Genomic DNA, 16,297 nt, shown 5'->3' with positions numbered 1-16,297 from the left:
GATTCACTCTTCCGTAATTCTCCTTTATGCCAAAGAATCTTTATGGAAAGTAATGATAAAATGAGAAAAGGAAGGTCAGAAAAATTTAGTCTATTCCCATAAACTTTTAGACACTACTTAAGAGCTGTTATGCATTTTGAAAACTCAAAGGAACTGAAAGGAACACTTTGACACTTTTAAATTCTCCAGATAATCTAAGCAGTAAAACAAAAAACAAAACAAAACAAAAACCCACTACTTGGTAGATTTCAGCGTATTAATAAAATACACAAAGACATCTTAAGCTAAACTTTATAAAAAGACTTGATTAACTAGGAATATTCAATAACCTATTCAGAGACTCATGAAATTCTATCCTACATAAAATACTAAAATATACAACTTTTAAAGCTTTGATGGGAAAGATTTTTTTTGTATATTTCATCTATTCTAATGTCAAGTGATTTATAAAGAAGAAATCTGTAGGAGCAAAAGCATTAATAACAAAGAATTTATATACATACAGAAATGTACAGTCTTCTGGAAAGGAGTTTTCAGATGATGTAGAGGGAAATGCATTGGATTTGTTTTCCTGTTCCTTCTGAGTCACAGGCATATGATCTACACAAAAAAATAATGTGAGCAACAAATATACCAAGTTAAAAACCATTTGCTATAAGTACCCAAGTAATATGTTCATTGACTAGAGTCTGCCCATATGAATCCCTAAAATTTGCAAACATAGTAAGGTTTCAAGATTGAGGCAAAAGATTAAGTGTCAATATTTTCAAAAATATTAATAAACTAGGATAAAATACTGAGGACAGAAAAGATTTCTACTGTAGAAACTCTAGTTTGGCCTGAACTTGATTTGAAGCTTAACCAATCTTTAAGGTGGACATTGAGTATCCCTACTTCTGAATGTATTTTATAGAGAAATCACATAATTCTTAAAGGCTCTATAAAAGTCAGAAAATGAAAAATTTATGTACCTTTTGTTTTCCTATTGCTCTACAACTATTTTAGGGAGGGGATGAAGTATCTGGATATCTCTTTTGATCTAGTTGTTCACATTTTTTTTTTTTGAGACAGAGTCTCATTTACTCTGTCGCCCAGGGTGGAGTGCAGTGGTATGATCTTGGCTCACTGCAACCTATACCTCCTAGGTTCAAACAATTCTCCTGCCTCAGCCTCTCCAGTAGTTGGGATTACAGGCATGCAAAACCACGCCGGGCTAATTTTTGTATTTTTAGTAGAGACAGGGTTTTATGTTGGCCAGGCTGATCTCGAACTCCTGATCTCAAGTGATCCACGCACCTGGGCCTCCCAAAGGGCTGGGATTACAGGCATGAGCCACCACGCCTGGCCCAGTATATTTATTTTCTAATAAAAAAATTAAAACTTACTTTCCCCCTCAAAAGAAGTTTAATAAAAGGATATTGTATTTCAAGGTTGCTCCTTGGCTAACTGAAAAACAAGTATCTGTCTTTAATTTTCCAAGTAAAGAAAGGTTTAAAATCTGATAGCTGAGCCAAGCACAAGGTTCATCCCTGTAATCCCATCACTTTGGAAGGATAAAATGAGAGGATTACTTGAGGCCAGGAGTTAAAGCCCCCTGAGCAACAGAACAAGGCCCTGTCTCTACGACAGAAAAAAAAAAAAAAAGTTAGCCAGGCGTGGTGGCGCATGCCTGTAGTTCTAGCTATTTGGGAACTGAGGTGGGAGCACTGCTTAAGCCCAGGAACCGTAGGCTGCAGTGAGCTATACTTGCACCACTGCACTCCAGCCTGAGCGACAGACGAAGACTCTCTCTCTAAAATAAATGAATAAATAAAAGTCTGATGGTTGAAGAGAGCTATGTAAAAAGAAAATAAAAATTTAGGACCTTCCAAATTTATTATGCCAAAGGGAAAAGTTAAGCCCTGAAAGAGGACTCATGTAACATGATTGTTTTTTCTTTGGTGCATGACCATTGCTTTCTGACTTCTGTGTTGAGATGTTACACATTAACTAGACTATTTTTTTTTTTTTTTAAAAGACACAAGGTCTTGCTCTGTCACCCAGGCTGGAGTACATTGATGTGATCATAAGCTCACTGTGACCTTGAACTCCTAGGCTCAAGCTACCCTTCCACTTCAGCCTCCAGAGTAGCTAGAACTACAGGTGTGCAACTCCACACCTGACTGATTTTTAAAATTGTTTTGTAGAGGTAGAATCTCACTATGTTGCCCGGCTGGTCTTGAACTCCTGGACTCAAGTGATCCTGCCACCTCAGCCTTCCAAGGTTCTGGGATAATAGGCCTGAGACACCACGCCCAGTCAAGACTCCCTGTTCTTTATTCAAACCTAGTCTAAATGATATGGAGAAAGAGACCCTTGTGACTGTTAACTGTTTACAACAGAATGTTGGACAACCCACTTAGAGTGTAATCAACAGTAGCCAATCAAATATCTGTATGTTACCCTTTGTACAAAAATGCTGTAATCCTGTTCAACACCTCTGTTTTGCCTATATAAATAATCCTCATTTCTCCCACACCAGAAGCACTTATCACCATTCTTTGGTGTAGCACTGGTCCTCAGATGGCTACCCTCACGCTTTGCACCTGAATAAACTCTCTTTAAATTAGATTCTGGATGGGGCGCAGTGGCTCACACCTGTAATCCCAGCACTTTGGGAGGTCAAGGTGGGTGGATCACCTGAGGTTAGGAGTTCAAGACCATCCTGGCCAACATGGTGAAACCCTGTCTCCACTAAAAACACAAAAATTAGCCAGGTGTGGTGGCAGGCGCCTATAATCCCAGCTACTCGAGGGGCTGAGGCAGGAGAATCGCTTGAACCCGGGAGGCGGAGGTTGCAGTGAGCAAAGATCGTGCCATTGCACTCCAGCCTGGGGGACAAGAGTGAGACTTCATCTCAAAAAAAAAAAAATTAGATTCTGACCCTTTTGATTATTTTCGGTTCATAGCTATAACTGATTAGAAATTAATTTTACAAATAAGAGTTTCTGACTTTTCCTCCAGCTAATTTATTTGCATGAGTTATATAAATCTATATTAACAAATATGAACAAAACAAATGTATATAAGCATAGTTGGAAATAGGATTTACTCAAAAACATGGAGATTTAACATTAGTCATTAGAAAAAAGAGGAAAGGGAAATAATTTCTCTCAAGAAAACACTATCCAATCCTTCATATGGAGACAGAGCAAATACTGAGAGTTACACAACATCAAGAAAAATAAACATAATTAGCAGTTTGATGACAGCCTGGGGAGTCTAGGTTGGATCCAGGACAGCTTGTTTTGACCTCAACACAAAGTTCTTCTGTTTCTCTCATTCCCAACCTTCTTTTTAAAATAAATGCTAGCATGAAACTTTTTTTTTTTTTTTTTTAAGACAGGGTCTCACTCTCTTGCCTAGGCTGGAAGGTTGGAGTACAGTAGTGTGTTCCCAGCTCACTGCAGACTTGATTTCCTGGGCTCGAGCGATCCTCCCACTGCAGCCTCTTGAGTACCTGGGACCACAGGCACACACCACCACAGCCAGCTAATTTTTTTTTTTATTATTATCTGTAGAGATGAGGTCTCATTGTGTTGCCCAGGTTGGTCTCAAACTCCTGGGCTCAAGTGATCCTCCCACCTCAGCCTCCTAAAGTTCTTGGATTATAGGCCTGAGCCACTGCATCCAGCCCACATGAAACTTTATTACCAAAGGTTTTCAATCCTTACATTTACCAACAATGTCAATTACATACCTCTCCCCAACTGTTTACTTAAAAACACTTCACCACTAGCAAATAAATATACTCTTATCTTGATGCATTTGTTACATTTCAGATGGACAAACTACAAAAAATATGAAATTATAATATTCGGCATTTCTATTGATAAAATTATTTCCTTAAAAGACCCCAAACAAAAACCAACTTACTTTTTATGGAAAAAAAGGTTCTTCAGAAAGAAAAGAAATGTTTAGAATTAGTTGTTACCATTTTTCTTGGTAACAAGTGAGGTTAAAAGCCTCTCTCTTGCAAAACTAAATATAATCCCTTAAGGATTGTCCAGATGAGATATAGTAGCATAAAGATTATTTTGAATTGAAGACATCTGAGAATGAACAAATACAGGAAGAAGCTTTCTCTGGAGTTCCCTTATCTGTCTAAAAATAGAACCTCCCAAAAAGAAACTCAATTGTCATAAATCCCCTCCCAGAAGTTTCATCAACCAGGAATGATTTCATCTTATCAGGGAGAGCAGAGGAAGTCAGTACTATACTCAGACAGACACTGTTACAAATCTTCCACTTATTCTCATAGGACCCATTTATCTTTGAAGTCATGTGTTCTTCCAGAAGTGCCCCTCTGCTCCTCCCTTTCACCTATTAGGGTGGTATAATGTGCTCTCAAATCTCACCACTGCTTTGGGCATTCACTTCTTTCTGTGATGCTCCTGTGAGGCAGGAAATTAAAGAAAGAAAAATAAAATTAAAAAGAAAGAGAAATAAGCTTTCCTGTATTAGGATGACTTATCCCAGAGGCAGCAACAGGCACAGCCCAGACCCAGAAAAAGTCTTGTTAATACTATCTAAGAAGCCAGGACACAAAGGAATGTGCTCTGGGACTCTCCCAGCACTCCCTCAACATAGGGAGGAGAAAACCAAATTTTCCTTTCTCTTATGGTATGAGTATATAGATTCCTGTTCTCTGTAACTAGTAACTTCAAGTATTCTGTTTTATCTAAGCAGTGGTGGAGTGAAGATCATGAGCCATCTGAGCAGGCCTGAATTATGGCCACGTGGGCACCACAGTGAAGGTCATGGAATAAGCTGTGCTAGGCACTAGAGAAAAACCTAGATAACAGACATCTGGGCTGCATAGCAAACATGTGTAATGCTGAGTTATGAACCTGTCAGAATTTGATTAACTGTCTTTGTTCTGCCTCTGTACCCTTACTTTCACGCCACTATGCTTCATGCCACTGTAAGCTTGTTTCAGGCTAGCCCACCCCCTTTTGTATAAAAGTCAAGTGCTGTCTTTGTTCTGGGCCCAGTTTTTGGATGTTAAGTCTGCTGGGTATGAGTGCACTCAATAAAGATCCTCCTGTATTCACCCCAAGGTCTCTCTGGTCCTCCTAATTCCCGCAACACTTGTGCATATAAAATTAAAAGTTGGCCAGGCACGGTGGCTCACGCCTGTAATCCCAGCACTTTGGGAGGCCGAGGCAGGCAGTTTGCTTGAGCTCAGGAGTTCATGACCAGTCTGGGCAACATGGTGAAACCCTGTCTCTACTAAAATACAAAAAAAAAATCACCAGGTGTGGCGGCATGCGCCTGTAGTCCCAGCTACTTGGGAGGCTGGGGCAGGAGAATTGCTTAAACCTGGGAGGGGGAGGTTGCAGTGAGCCGAGATACCACCACTGTACTCCAGCCTGGGTGAGAGAGCAAGATTTCATCTCAAAAAAAAAGAAAAAAAAATTAACATGTTTGTTTATGTCTCTTCTCCTGTTAACCTGTCTTCTATCTTTTGTTACGGCCCTCATCCCCCAGCCACTGAGATAAAATTTTTCCTCCCCTACAATTCTGAGTGTTACTGAAGGATACTGTGAAAGGAAGACTGTTTTTTTTAAGAAACTACTCTTCCAAAGCTATACTGTAGCACTGAAATTGAGGATACTTTGAATACCAAATGGTTTACTTAAAATAGACTGGTGATGCTACACTATATTTTCAGAGATTTAAAAGTCTTAAGGCTCCAAATTATAAAAGACAAAAGTTATTAAAATTTATTGACAACATCTAACAGCATTAATACAAACCTAATAAATATTGTACTTCCTTAAAACTTCAGCAAACATGTGATAGACTAAGATTTATGGAATGGTGATTGATCCTGTTAAAATAACTTCTCAGTTTTTCTTTTTACAGTCTTACTACATGTAACATCATAAGAAATACAAATTTGGTTTCTGCCCTGGCTCCTGACCTAATTCCTTAAACCCTTCTAATTTCAAGTAACAGGTATGAGAGGAGCATCTTCTGTTATAATATTTGTTTTAATCCCCAGTTCCTGACATAAGAACTTCTGAGACCCTTGGAATCTCCAGTAGTGATAAGAGTGTCTTTTGTATGCTAATGAGATGACTGTTGAGAGGTGAGCTATCCCTAGACAGCTTCAGAATGGGGGCTGGTTGTCAGAAAGACCAAGGCACTTCTGACAAAGGCATGGTTAATGAGTTGGCACTTTCATCCCTACCTTTTCCACCCCCATATCCAGGGAAGAGAAAGAGGCAGATTAAGCAAATCACCAACGGGCTGATGACTGAATCATGCCTATGTAATGAGACCTCCACAAAACCCCTGAACAACAGGGTTCAGAGAGCTTTCAGACTGGTGAATGCATCTACATAATGGGAGGGTGGTATACCCCAAAACTCCACAGGGACAGAAGCTCCTGTTCTCAGGCCCTTCCCAACTTTGCCCTTTGTACCTCTTCATCTGGCTATTCATTTGTATCCTTTATAATATCCTTTATAATAAACTGGTAATAGTAAATACTTCTGTGAGTTCTATAAGCCATTATAGCAAATCATGGAATCTGAGGAGGGGGTTGTGGGAACCTCTAATTTGTAGCGAAGTCAGTCAGAAGTACAGGAGGCCCAGGGATTGTGACCAGTGTCTGAAGTGGGAGCAAGTTGGTGGGAATGAGCCCTTAATCTGTGGGATCTGTGCTAACTCTGGGTAGTAGTGTCAGAACTGAATTAAATTTTAGAATACAACATCCATTGGTGTCCACAGAATACTGGAGAATTGCATGGCATGGAAAACCCACATTTGGTGTCAGAAGTTTTGTGAGAAGAGAAACAGTTTTTCTTTAGTACATTATCTTTGATCCTTCTAAGCTGATTTAGAGCTTGGAAGACTGATAGTCTAAAAGCAATCTAGAAATAAAAGATTTACCCACCAACTTATCTATATAAGAATATATCTTTCAAGGATTGTTCTTCACAGAAAGCGGATATATAGTGTTTTAAAGTTAGAATTCTATTTGCCCTCTTTATATAAGAAAGTCTTTTTTTCCCCCAAAGACGACACACATTTGTTAATTCTTTCCCTAGGCTGCTTAGTTGGATGTGCATTTACTATCTCTAGATGGGTAGGACTTTTCATTTAACAGAGGAAACTGTGATTTATGTAACTTAGAAATGTGGATGTTAGATTTTATTTTAAATTATCTTTAATTAACCCAACATATTAAAGCTATCCTGCTTCATGGCAAGAAAATATCAGAGAATACTCTACATTGGCAATAGAGATGTACATACCCTTTATTGATGTTGAACTGTTAATTATAGTTGCTTCATTCACTAGAATCATTGCTTGGATGTATTCTGTTAAAGATAGAAAAACAGCATCACCATTACCTTTATTCATGGTGCCAGCTACTGTGCTAAACAATTCACATATTTTATCTCATTTAATCTTCACTATTCCTCTGAGAGGTTAATAGGACTATCTGCATTAGAGACAAAAGAAACTGAGGCTCAGAGGTTAAGCTATTTATTCCAGGACATTCAGCTAGGAAGTAGTACAACTGGATTAGAATCTAGATTTATCTGACTCATGAAAGATTGAGAAGGAACATTAAAATGAAAAACAGTGCCAATTTTTTTTGATAAACACATAATAATAATGTCATAAGAACATCCAGAAAGTATTAAAAATAATATGGAGAAAAATTTGCTTCAAAACCATATGTCCTGATGGATTGAAGGAGGATTCCATCTTAAAGTCTTACGTTCTACAACCAACCAGGGTTGACAACAAACAAATAGAAAAAATAAAAACTTGGATGACTGAACTAACTGCCTATGTAGAACACAAATTTGCTTTCAGAAGACTGGTAGAGTAAGTTCTGTTTAAAGCAGGCAAAATAAAGTTATATGTACTTTTACACATACATATGAAAAAACTAGTCTCTGAATGTGGAATAATTTTTCCTTGTTATATTTTTCTATAAGTGCCAAATGTTATATAATGAGCAGATGTTACTTTTGCAACATTCCCCTAAAAAAAAAAGATAAATGAGGGAAAAAAGTAACTTGAGATAAAAAGAAATTCAGTAGGTATTATTCAAAAGTAATTATATCCATCTACTTTTACAAACAGCAATATTGGAAATAGAATGATACTGTGCTGCCAGAGAGAAATATTTAGTATTAAACATATTCAAAGTTTTTATTGCTTCATACCTTTATTGGTGGCAGACCCATCTTTGATCTTTTGTTTCAGTGACTGCAGCACATTTTGCACTTGTTCAAAAATGAAGTCCACTTTTCCATCATCTTCTAGCTCCATCCAGAAAGTTTTTGCATCGCCTAAAATAAAAATAAGTGACTAGCCTAAGAGCTAATAGAAAAATACTATAATTTATCTAAGAATATGTTATAGAACAATCTACTTGGTTTCTAAATAAGATCAAGACTCATCTGGTCTGTCATTTTCCTTGAGGAAAATATTTTAGTAATGTTTCCTTACAAAGAGCTAGAAACAATATGATCTAGGCATCTCACCCATTTCTGTTAATTTTTAAAATATATATTGAAAACTTTAGTGACACTTTCTTGACTAGAAAACAGAAGGAAGACTTCACTGGAGAGTGGTTGTGGGGTATATGTATAGATTATACATGCACTTTAAAAAGTCTTAGGGGTATAATCTCCAGAGTGTGGTTTCAGAATGAGACAACTCAATGGCTGCTGAAATAACTAAATGTCCAACAATACTGCTTTTTAAAAAAGTCTTCTATATGTTTAGCTGCATGAAGCAAATTAATGTTTAAAGTTGTACAGAGAAAGTTACATAAATGAGCCAACATTTCTGATGCCCAGTAAGCTAATACTTCAAAATTTTCCTAAATAAACAATCCTTTCAAAATTGAAAATATAAGAAAAACAATTATAAGTTGTCAAAAGCTAAATCTCACCTCGTGTTTAAAAGTAACAAAAATACCTAAAATGCTAAGCATAATTCATTTATACAACGTTACAATGTATAAAATTACTTAAAATTAACTAATAGGGCCTTTAAGCAAAGGAAAGACATAGTAATAATTGCATTTTAGAAAGGTCACTGGAGTAGGCACAGGGAGGATTAATGAGTAGACAGTCCAGATGGCTTACAAAAAGTACATTTTCCCTAACACAAATTAAACCCAGAACCTCCAAGTTTGGCAAAGGGAGAATCTGCATAAGGGGCTTAGGTATCAAAGTCTCAATGCCTGCTGGGAAAGTCACCTTTCCCAAAGGGGACTTCTGGCTAATTAGTGCTGTTGCCAACATAGTGGCCTCTGGAGGGGTGTTGTTTTCCTACTAATACTCTGGCCTGATGTATACTATGTAAGACTAAGCTTACTTTTAATTCCCCATAGCACAGCTCAAACAAGATTTCAAGATTTTAAACAAAGCAATGTGAGAGGACAAAATGGATGAGAACTGGTGCTTAAAAGGCAGTAGGGGCATGACATCGAAGGCCCTATGTGCCATGCTAAGCAACTTTTATATGGAAAGCTACCCAAGAGGTATAAGGATCTTATGATGTGATTAGTTATGTTTTCCAGAAAGATCACTCAGGTAGCAGTGGGAGGAGTCATGAATGATCTCCACTTTTTTGCCTCAGGCAATCATATGGACAATAATGCTATTCATTAAGGTATGAATAAAGGTAGAGGGACAGGTGGCAAATTCAAGTAGTAAGAGGCTCTCCGAACAAACTGGATGCATAGGCTCTAGAGTAAGATCTGGTTCAGAAATACAAATTGGAGTCATTAATGTACAAATACTTGCTGATGCCATAGAGTAGTTGTAATTCCATAGGGAGAACATACAGAATAAGAAGGGTCTTACGTTGAACATCAACAATACAAGGAAAAGGAACTACAGAGACTGAGGTGGAAGAGAAACCCAGGAGAGTAGTATCTCAGAAGTCAAGGAAAGAAGAAGAGTGGTGATTAACAACCTAGGCTTCGGAGTTCAAGTGTAGTTGGGTTTGGATACTAGTTCTGACCCATTTATTAACTGTGTGACCACATCTATAAAATGGAAATAACAAACTGGGCACAGTATCTCAGGCCTGTAATCCCAGCACTTTAGGAGACCAAGACAGGAGAATCACTTGAGGCCAAGTTCAAGACCAGCCTGGGTAACATAGCAAGACCTCATCTCTACAAAAAAATCAGCCAGCCGAGGTGGTACATGCCTGTAGTCCAAGCTACTCAGGAGGCTGAGGCGAGAGGATTGCTTGAGCCCAGGAGTTCAAGGCTGCAGTGAACAAAAGGAATTCATCTTTCATTGTGGAATTTTAGAGAACAATCAGCTTAATGAGGAAAATATTTTGTGAAGCAGGGCTTTCTCAGGGTACCTAAAATCATTAGGTTTTTCACTGATAATCAACAAAAATCACTTTTAGGCAAAATTATTTTTCAAAGCACTTCATAGATTATTGTTAAGTTTCTCTTCACAGATATGAGTCAATACCCCTTACTAGGGATTTATCTTTATTAGAGGTGGACATTGAGATGTATTTTGAAGTATTTTCAAGTATTTTGGAAGTATTTAAAAATAGCTTTTGGTAACATTAAAGTATTCTGGAATCACATAAAATTCTGTCCTGGACTGAGGAAAAAAAAGCTGCGATGCTGAAAGACAACAATCAGGACTCAATGAATTTTTTTTTTTTTTTTTTTTTTATCATTTAAAACTGTCTTAGAGGCTAGGTGTGGTGCCACCACACCTCATGGGAGGCTGAGGCAGGCAGATCACTTGAGGCCAGGAGTTTGAGACATGCCTGGCCAACACGGTGAAACCCCATCTCTACCAAAAACACAAAAAAGTTAGCTGGGCATGGTGGCACACGCCTGTGGTCCCAGCTACTCGGGAAGCTGAGGCATGAGAATTGCTTGAACCTAGGAGGCGGAGGTTACAGTGGGCTGAGATTGCACCACTGCACTCCAGCCTGGGTAACAGAGCGAGACTCTTTCAAAAAAAAAAAAAAAAAAAAGTCTTAGAAATGTCAATACATGCTACTAAATTATTCTGGTAGGAAATACTTAAAATGAGTTATTAAAAAAAAAAGTCTTAGAAATGCCAAAACATGCTACTAAATTATTCTGGTAGGAAATACTTAAAATGAGTTATTTAAAAAGTAAACAGAGTAAATGCTCAATCTTGGAACTGATTAATAAAAAACAGAGCGAGACTCTTTAAAAAAAAAAAAGTCTTAGAAATGCCAATACATGCTACTAAATTATTCTGGTAGGAAATACTTAAAATGAGTTATTTAAAAAGTAAACAGAGTAAATGCTCAATCTTGGAAATGATTTTGAAAAAAAAAGGACACTGGTAACATAATTTAAAAACACAAAGCCAATCAAAGAAAACACTGAATCTGCTTCTACAATAAATGAATGTAACTAAGCAATTCATATTTATTTGTTCTGGGTTTTAAATAAATATGTTGTTCCTTATGACTTCCTTATTATCTCATATTGCTAGGTTTAATTCTCATTAAAATGGCACTTGTTCCTCATGTCTTCCTTCTTGATCATTTTTGTCTTCTTGCTGTGGAAGCCCTTAACCACAGTAATAAGAAAAGAGGTAACCAAACTTTCTGATAAATGAAACTAATAGATCCAGTTAACAACTTCTGGGCACAAGGAGACTAAATGAGTATCACAAGAAACATCTGGGAGACTTTGGTTTCGACTGTAGACATAGTTACTACAATACAAACAATTTCAGTTTCTTGCTCCTGATCTTCACTTCTTTGTGCATTGTATGCATGCTCAGCATTATAACCTAAAACTAAATATTTCGGTATATTTTACTAGAAGATATTTACAAGGAATACTGGAGCATGTACTTGAATTGAAGATCAATTCAGGATACTAATATTGCTGTTATTTGCCCCCAGAAATGAAGAATACCATCTGATAACTTTATTATCTGTTCAAACTCTCTTTTTTATTTAGCCAGACTATAACCATGCAAGACCATAACCATGAGGCAAGAAGTGTAGCAGCCTTGTAATGAAGGACGCCAAGTAAATGGTATAGTTATACTATGTCTACCAATCTCACTTTAGACAGTCTTTGTAAACAGACAATGCTCATGAATAATACTGATCTGAATTCATTTGCTAGCCAAGTATTTATGAAATACTTACCAAATACATTAATAATGACCTCAGTACACAGAAACATAGGTAGTAAGGGGCTTTAGGGTATTGGTCTAGAGGAACTCTAAGGTATCTTTGAACCTGTATTAGCAAAATGTGGTCTGTGGACCCCTAGGACTCCCCAAATCATTTCAGAGAATACACAAGGACAAACTATTTAAAAAATAATATTAGGACATCTGCTGTTTTTATTATATTGACAACTGATAGTACAAAGGCATTGGTGAGTAAAACTGCTAGTGTCTTAGCATGAATCAAGGTAGTGGCATCAAACTATCAGTAAGTGATAGTTCATTTACTAGTGTGATCTTCACCACCAATTTCATCTAAGTATACCTTTAATGAAACAACATAAGTTATTATAATCATTTGTACAGCCATTATAGTACAATGGCTGTCTCAAGGAAAAATACTAGTGGGATTGTTCAACTTGTAAACTAAACTATCTAGTTTTTTTTTTTGTTTTTAAATGAAAACCATTTTTACTTAAAAGAACCACTGATAAAACTGTGGTTTTCCAGACTTGGGTGTTTGGCATACGAGCAAGAGCAAAGTGAGCCTATCACTTGAAGGACAAAACTAACAATATTTGTTGCTAATGACAAAATTCAAGCTACGGAATGAAAATGAATTTTGAAAACCTTGTATTTGCCATGGCAAACCTGAAAGTTTCTGAAGAGTTAACCACTTTTAAAATGAGGTCAGTAGCAATATTAACAAATGTGATTTTAAAATTATATGATTAAATGTGTCAACATTTGGAAGATCTGCATAATTCACTGAACCAATATTTTACAAGTGGTCAATACATGATGTAAAATCATACATGGTAAAAGATCTACTCAAAGTGCAAGATAGACCAATGGATTTTAATGTAACAGTGTAAAAATACTCAATGATATGTCAGACTCCACACTGCAACTAACCTTTAAGGAATGACTACCTGTTGAGTTTTGGAGTCAACAAAGAAAAATATCCACAATTAGATGAAAGGCTATTAAAATACTCTTCCTTCTTCAGCTTCTTGTCTGTGTGAAGCTTGTCTTTTATTCAGTTCAACCAAAGTAATATATCACAGAAGACTGAATGTAGAAGCAGATATAAGAATCTAATAAGCCAGTTATTAAAGATATTTCTAACAATGTAAGACAATGTTATCCTTCTCACTAATATTTTTGCTTTAGAAAATAGTTTATATTTTCAACATGTTGGATTATTTTCTTAAAAATAAGCCAATTAATATTTTTTGAAACTTCTTAGTTTCAATTTCTATTACAGTAAGTATCAACAGATGTTACCCACATGAACAAAAGCTCTTTGGAGTTTTAAATACTCTAAAGAGTATAAAGTCATCCTGAGACCAAAAAAAAATTGAAAACCACTGGCTTAGATCACAGCCTGGTGAAATCAGTACTATGATCTGTACAACAATCCATACATTACAACTATGTTAAAGGCACCAAAACTATTGTGTATGATACTATAATTATAGATGCATGACATTATGCAGTTGTAAAAACCCACAGAATTTTAAAGAGTAAACAATGAACTTTAATGTACGCAAATTTAAAAAATCATTTAGGACGTCAGGGATCTCAGTAAGGAATGCAGACTATGAAGAAAATCTAACTGTATTACAAATGTATAAACAACTTCACCAAGGGCTGGGTGGAAAAGGTATTGACCTAAGCAACTTTGGAAATGAGTGGAGTCTGTAAAAATAAAGGCAAAAGTAACTGCACATACTTACTTACTGTACTCTAGTTGATAAAGTATTTTCCTACCTGGGGATGGGTTAAAATTCTATTTTTATTTATTTATTTATTTTGAGATAGTCTTGCTTTGTCACTCAGGCTGCAATACAGTGGCACGATCTCAGCTCACTGCAACATCTGCCTCCTGGGTTCAAGCAATTATCGTGCCTCAGGCTCTGGAATAGCTGGGATTATATATAGGCGTGTGCCACTTTGTATTACTATTATTTTTTTTTTTAAGTAGAGACAGGATTTTGCCATGTTTACCAGGCTGGTCTAACTCCTGGCCTCGGCCTTTCAAAGTGCTGGGATTATAGGCATAAGCCACGGTGCCCAGTCAAGGGTTAACAATTCTGATACTGCTACATATATATACTGGAATTGAACGATTAAGTAAATGGATGGTGGGTGATGGGAACTAAGTTTTTTACTACTGGAGTGGGAGCATACAGGTAAGGTGAGGAGACTAAAATGATCCAGGTGGTAATAGATTAGAGTTGGAAACATCAGCGTAATTTCATGGTTAGCTTAAGGCAGATACAAACAGTTACATATAGAAATATTTATAGCCATGAGTTGTGTATATTAAAGTTAGTATATATATACATACTTCCTTGCTCTGCCAGCTGAAAGGGCTTATAAACAAGGACGCTCCAGTAACAACAAATACACCTATCATTCAGATCTTGGTTTCTAATACCATTTTCCAATAAAAATATTGACAGGTTATTCAAGAAATGGCTCACTCTAAGATGGGCAAGAAATATACAAGATGAATCTAGAGCAATCTTCGAGTGCCAAAAGGGAAGTGCTATAAAACAAAGACAAATAAAAAATACCTACACTGATGAGGGTATATCAAAGGGACACAAGAGCCAACTGAGCAGGACATAGTGGTTCACGCCTGTAATCCCAGAGCTTTGGGAGGTTGAGGCAGGTGGATCACTTGAGGTCAGGAGTTCGAGACCAGCCTGGCCAATATGGTGAAACCCCCATCTCTACTAAAAATACAAAAATTAGCTGGGCGTGGTGGCACACACCTGTAATCCCAGCTACTCAGGAGGCTGAGGCAAGAGAATTGCTCGAACCCAGGAGGCAGAGGTTGCAGTGAGTCAAGATTGCACTGCTGCACACGAACCTGGGCAACAGAGTGAGACGCCATCTTAAAAAAAAAAAAAAAAAAAAGAGCCAACTGAAAGAGCTCCCAATAGCCAAACCCGGGACAATTTGAAAAACAAAATAAATAAAGTAGTACTGGCTTGTAACTCAAAGTATAAAATAAATCGCCATGAGTTCATGCTGATATACATGATTAACTGAATAAATAAACGGGGAAGAAGAGATAGAGATAAATCTCCCCTGCAGAAATATTCCAAATAACAATTAACGTAAACATTCCACATTTAAGGAGGAGGAGCATAAATCCCCACTCCTTAACTGTGGGCTGCCTATAGTGATTTATTTCCGAAGAGTATAGCAGGGAACGGGAGAAAGAGAGTAACTTTACAGTGGAGAAATTTGATACCACTACCTACATTAGCCAGCTCAAGCTCCGTTGATCAAGTTCAATATCAACTCTGAGAAATCATGCTGACAGCATGTACCCTTGATATGATGTGATGAAAATGACATTTTACGTCTGAGATCACACTCCCCAAAACCCATCGCTCCAGTCAAATTATGGAAAAACATCAGACGATAATTCCAACAGAGGGGCATCTTACAAAATATTTGGATACAAAATCCCAAAAAAAATAAAAAACAAGAAAAGTCTCAGAAACCATCACAGCTAGGAGGAGCCTAAGCAGACATGACAAGTAAATGTAATGTGGTATCCTGGATGGGATCTTAGAATGGAAAAAGACATCAGGTAAAAACTAACATGAATACACTATGGACTTCAGTTAATAATAATGTGCCAATATTGGTTCATTAATTGTAACAAATGTAGCATCCAAATGTAAAATGTTAATCATAGATAAAGCTGAGTACCAGGTTTACTGGAACTCTGCAATCCTCTCAATTTTTCTGTAACACTAAAAGTATTTTGGCCAGGTGCAATGGCGCACCTATTTTGGCCAGGTGCAAGTGCTGTAATCCTAGCACTTTGGGAGGCCGAGGTGGACAGATCATGAGGTCAGGAGTTTGAGACCAGCCTGACCAACATGGTGAAACCCCATCTCTACCAAAAATACAAAAAATTAGCTGGGCATGGTGGCACGTGCCTGTAATCCCAGCTACTCAGGAGGCTGAGGCAAGAGAATCACTTGATCCCAAGAGGTAGAGGTTGCAGTGAGCCAAGATTGTGCTACTGCACTACAGCCTGTGCG

General features: G+C 37.2%; 1 protein-coding gene across 12 annotated transcripts in view; it reads right to left on the bottom strand.

Annotated features, from left to right (window-relative positions):
- SETDB2 (SET domain bifurcated histone lysine methyltransferase 2) overlaps positions 1-16,297 on the bottom strand; it is a 50,450-nt gene that overhangs the window by 25,917 nt on the left and 8,236 nt on the right. For 6 of the 12 annotated variants that reach the window (XR_008512898.2, XM_054529520.2, XM_024257673.3 and 3 more), the window contains 4 exons: positions 8,232-8,357; positions 7,305-7,370; positions 4,398-4,433; positions 504-600 (listed from right to left, as the gene is read on the bottom strand). Coding sequence is in view for 11 of the 12 variants with exons in the window: in XM_054529520.2 (XP_054385495.1) it covers positions 504-600; positions 4,398-4,433; positions 7,305-7,370; positions 8,232-8,357 (325 nt within the window). In the remaining variant the exon portion in view is untranslated. Of the gene's footprint in view, positions 1-503; positions 601-2,200; positions 2,331-4,397; positions 4,434-7,304; positions 7,371-8,231; positions 8,358-16,297 lie in introns of those variants that run through there. The other 6 variants (XM_054529521.2, XM_054529526.2, XM_002824274.6 and 3 more) reach the window with 2 other exon arrangements.

The sequence above is a fragment of the Pongo abelii genome, chromosome 14 (genome assembly GCF_028885655.2).
Source record: "Pongo abelii isolate AG06213 chromosome 14, NHGRI_mPonAbe1-v2.0_pri, whole genome shotgun sequence".
In the NCBI taxonomy this organism is placed as follows: Eukaryota; Metazoa; Chordata; class Mammalia; order Primates; family Hominidae; genus Pongo; species Pongo abelii.
This window is presented reverse-complemented; position numbering and strand designations above follow the sequence as displayed.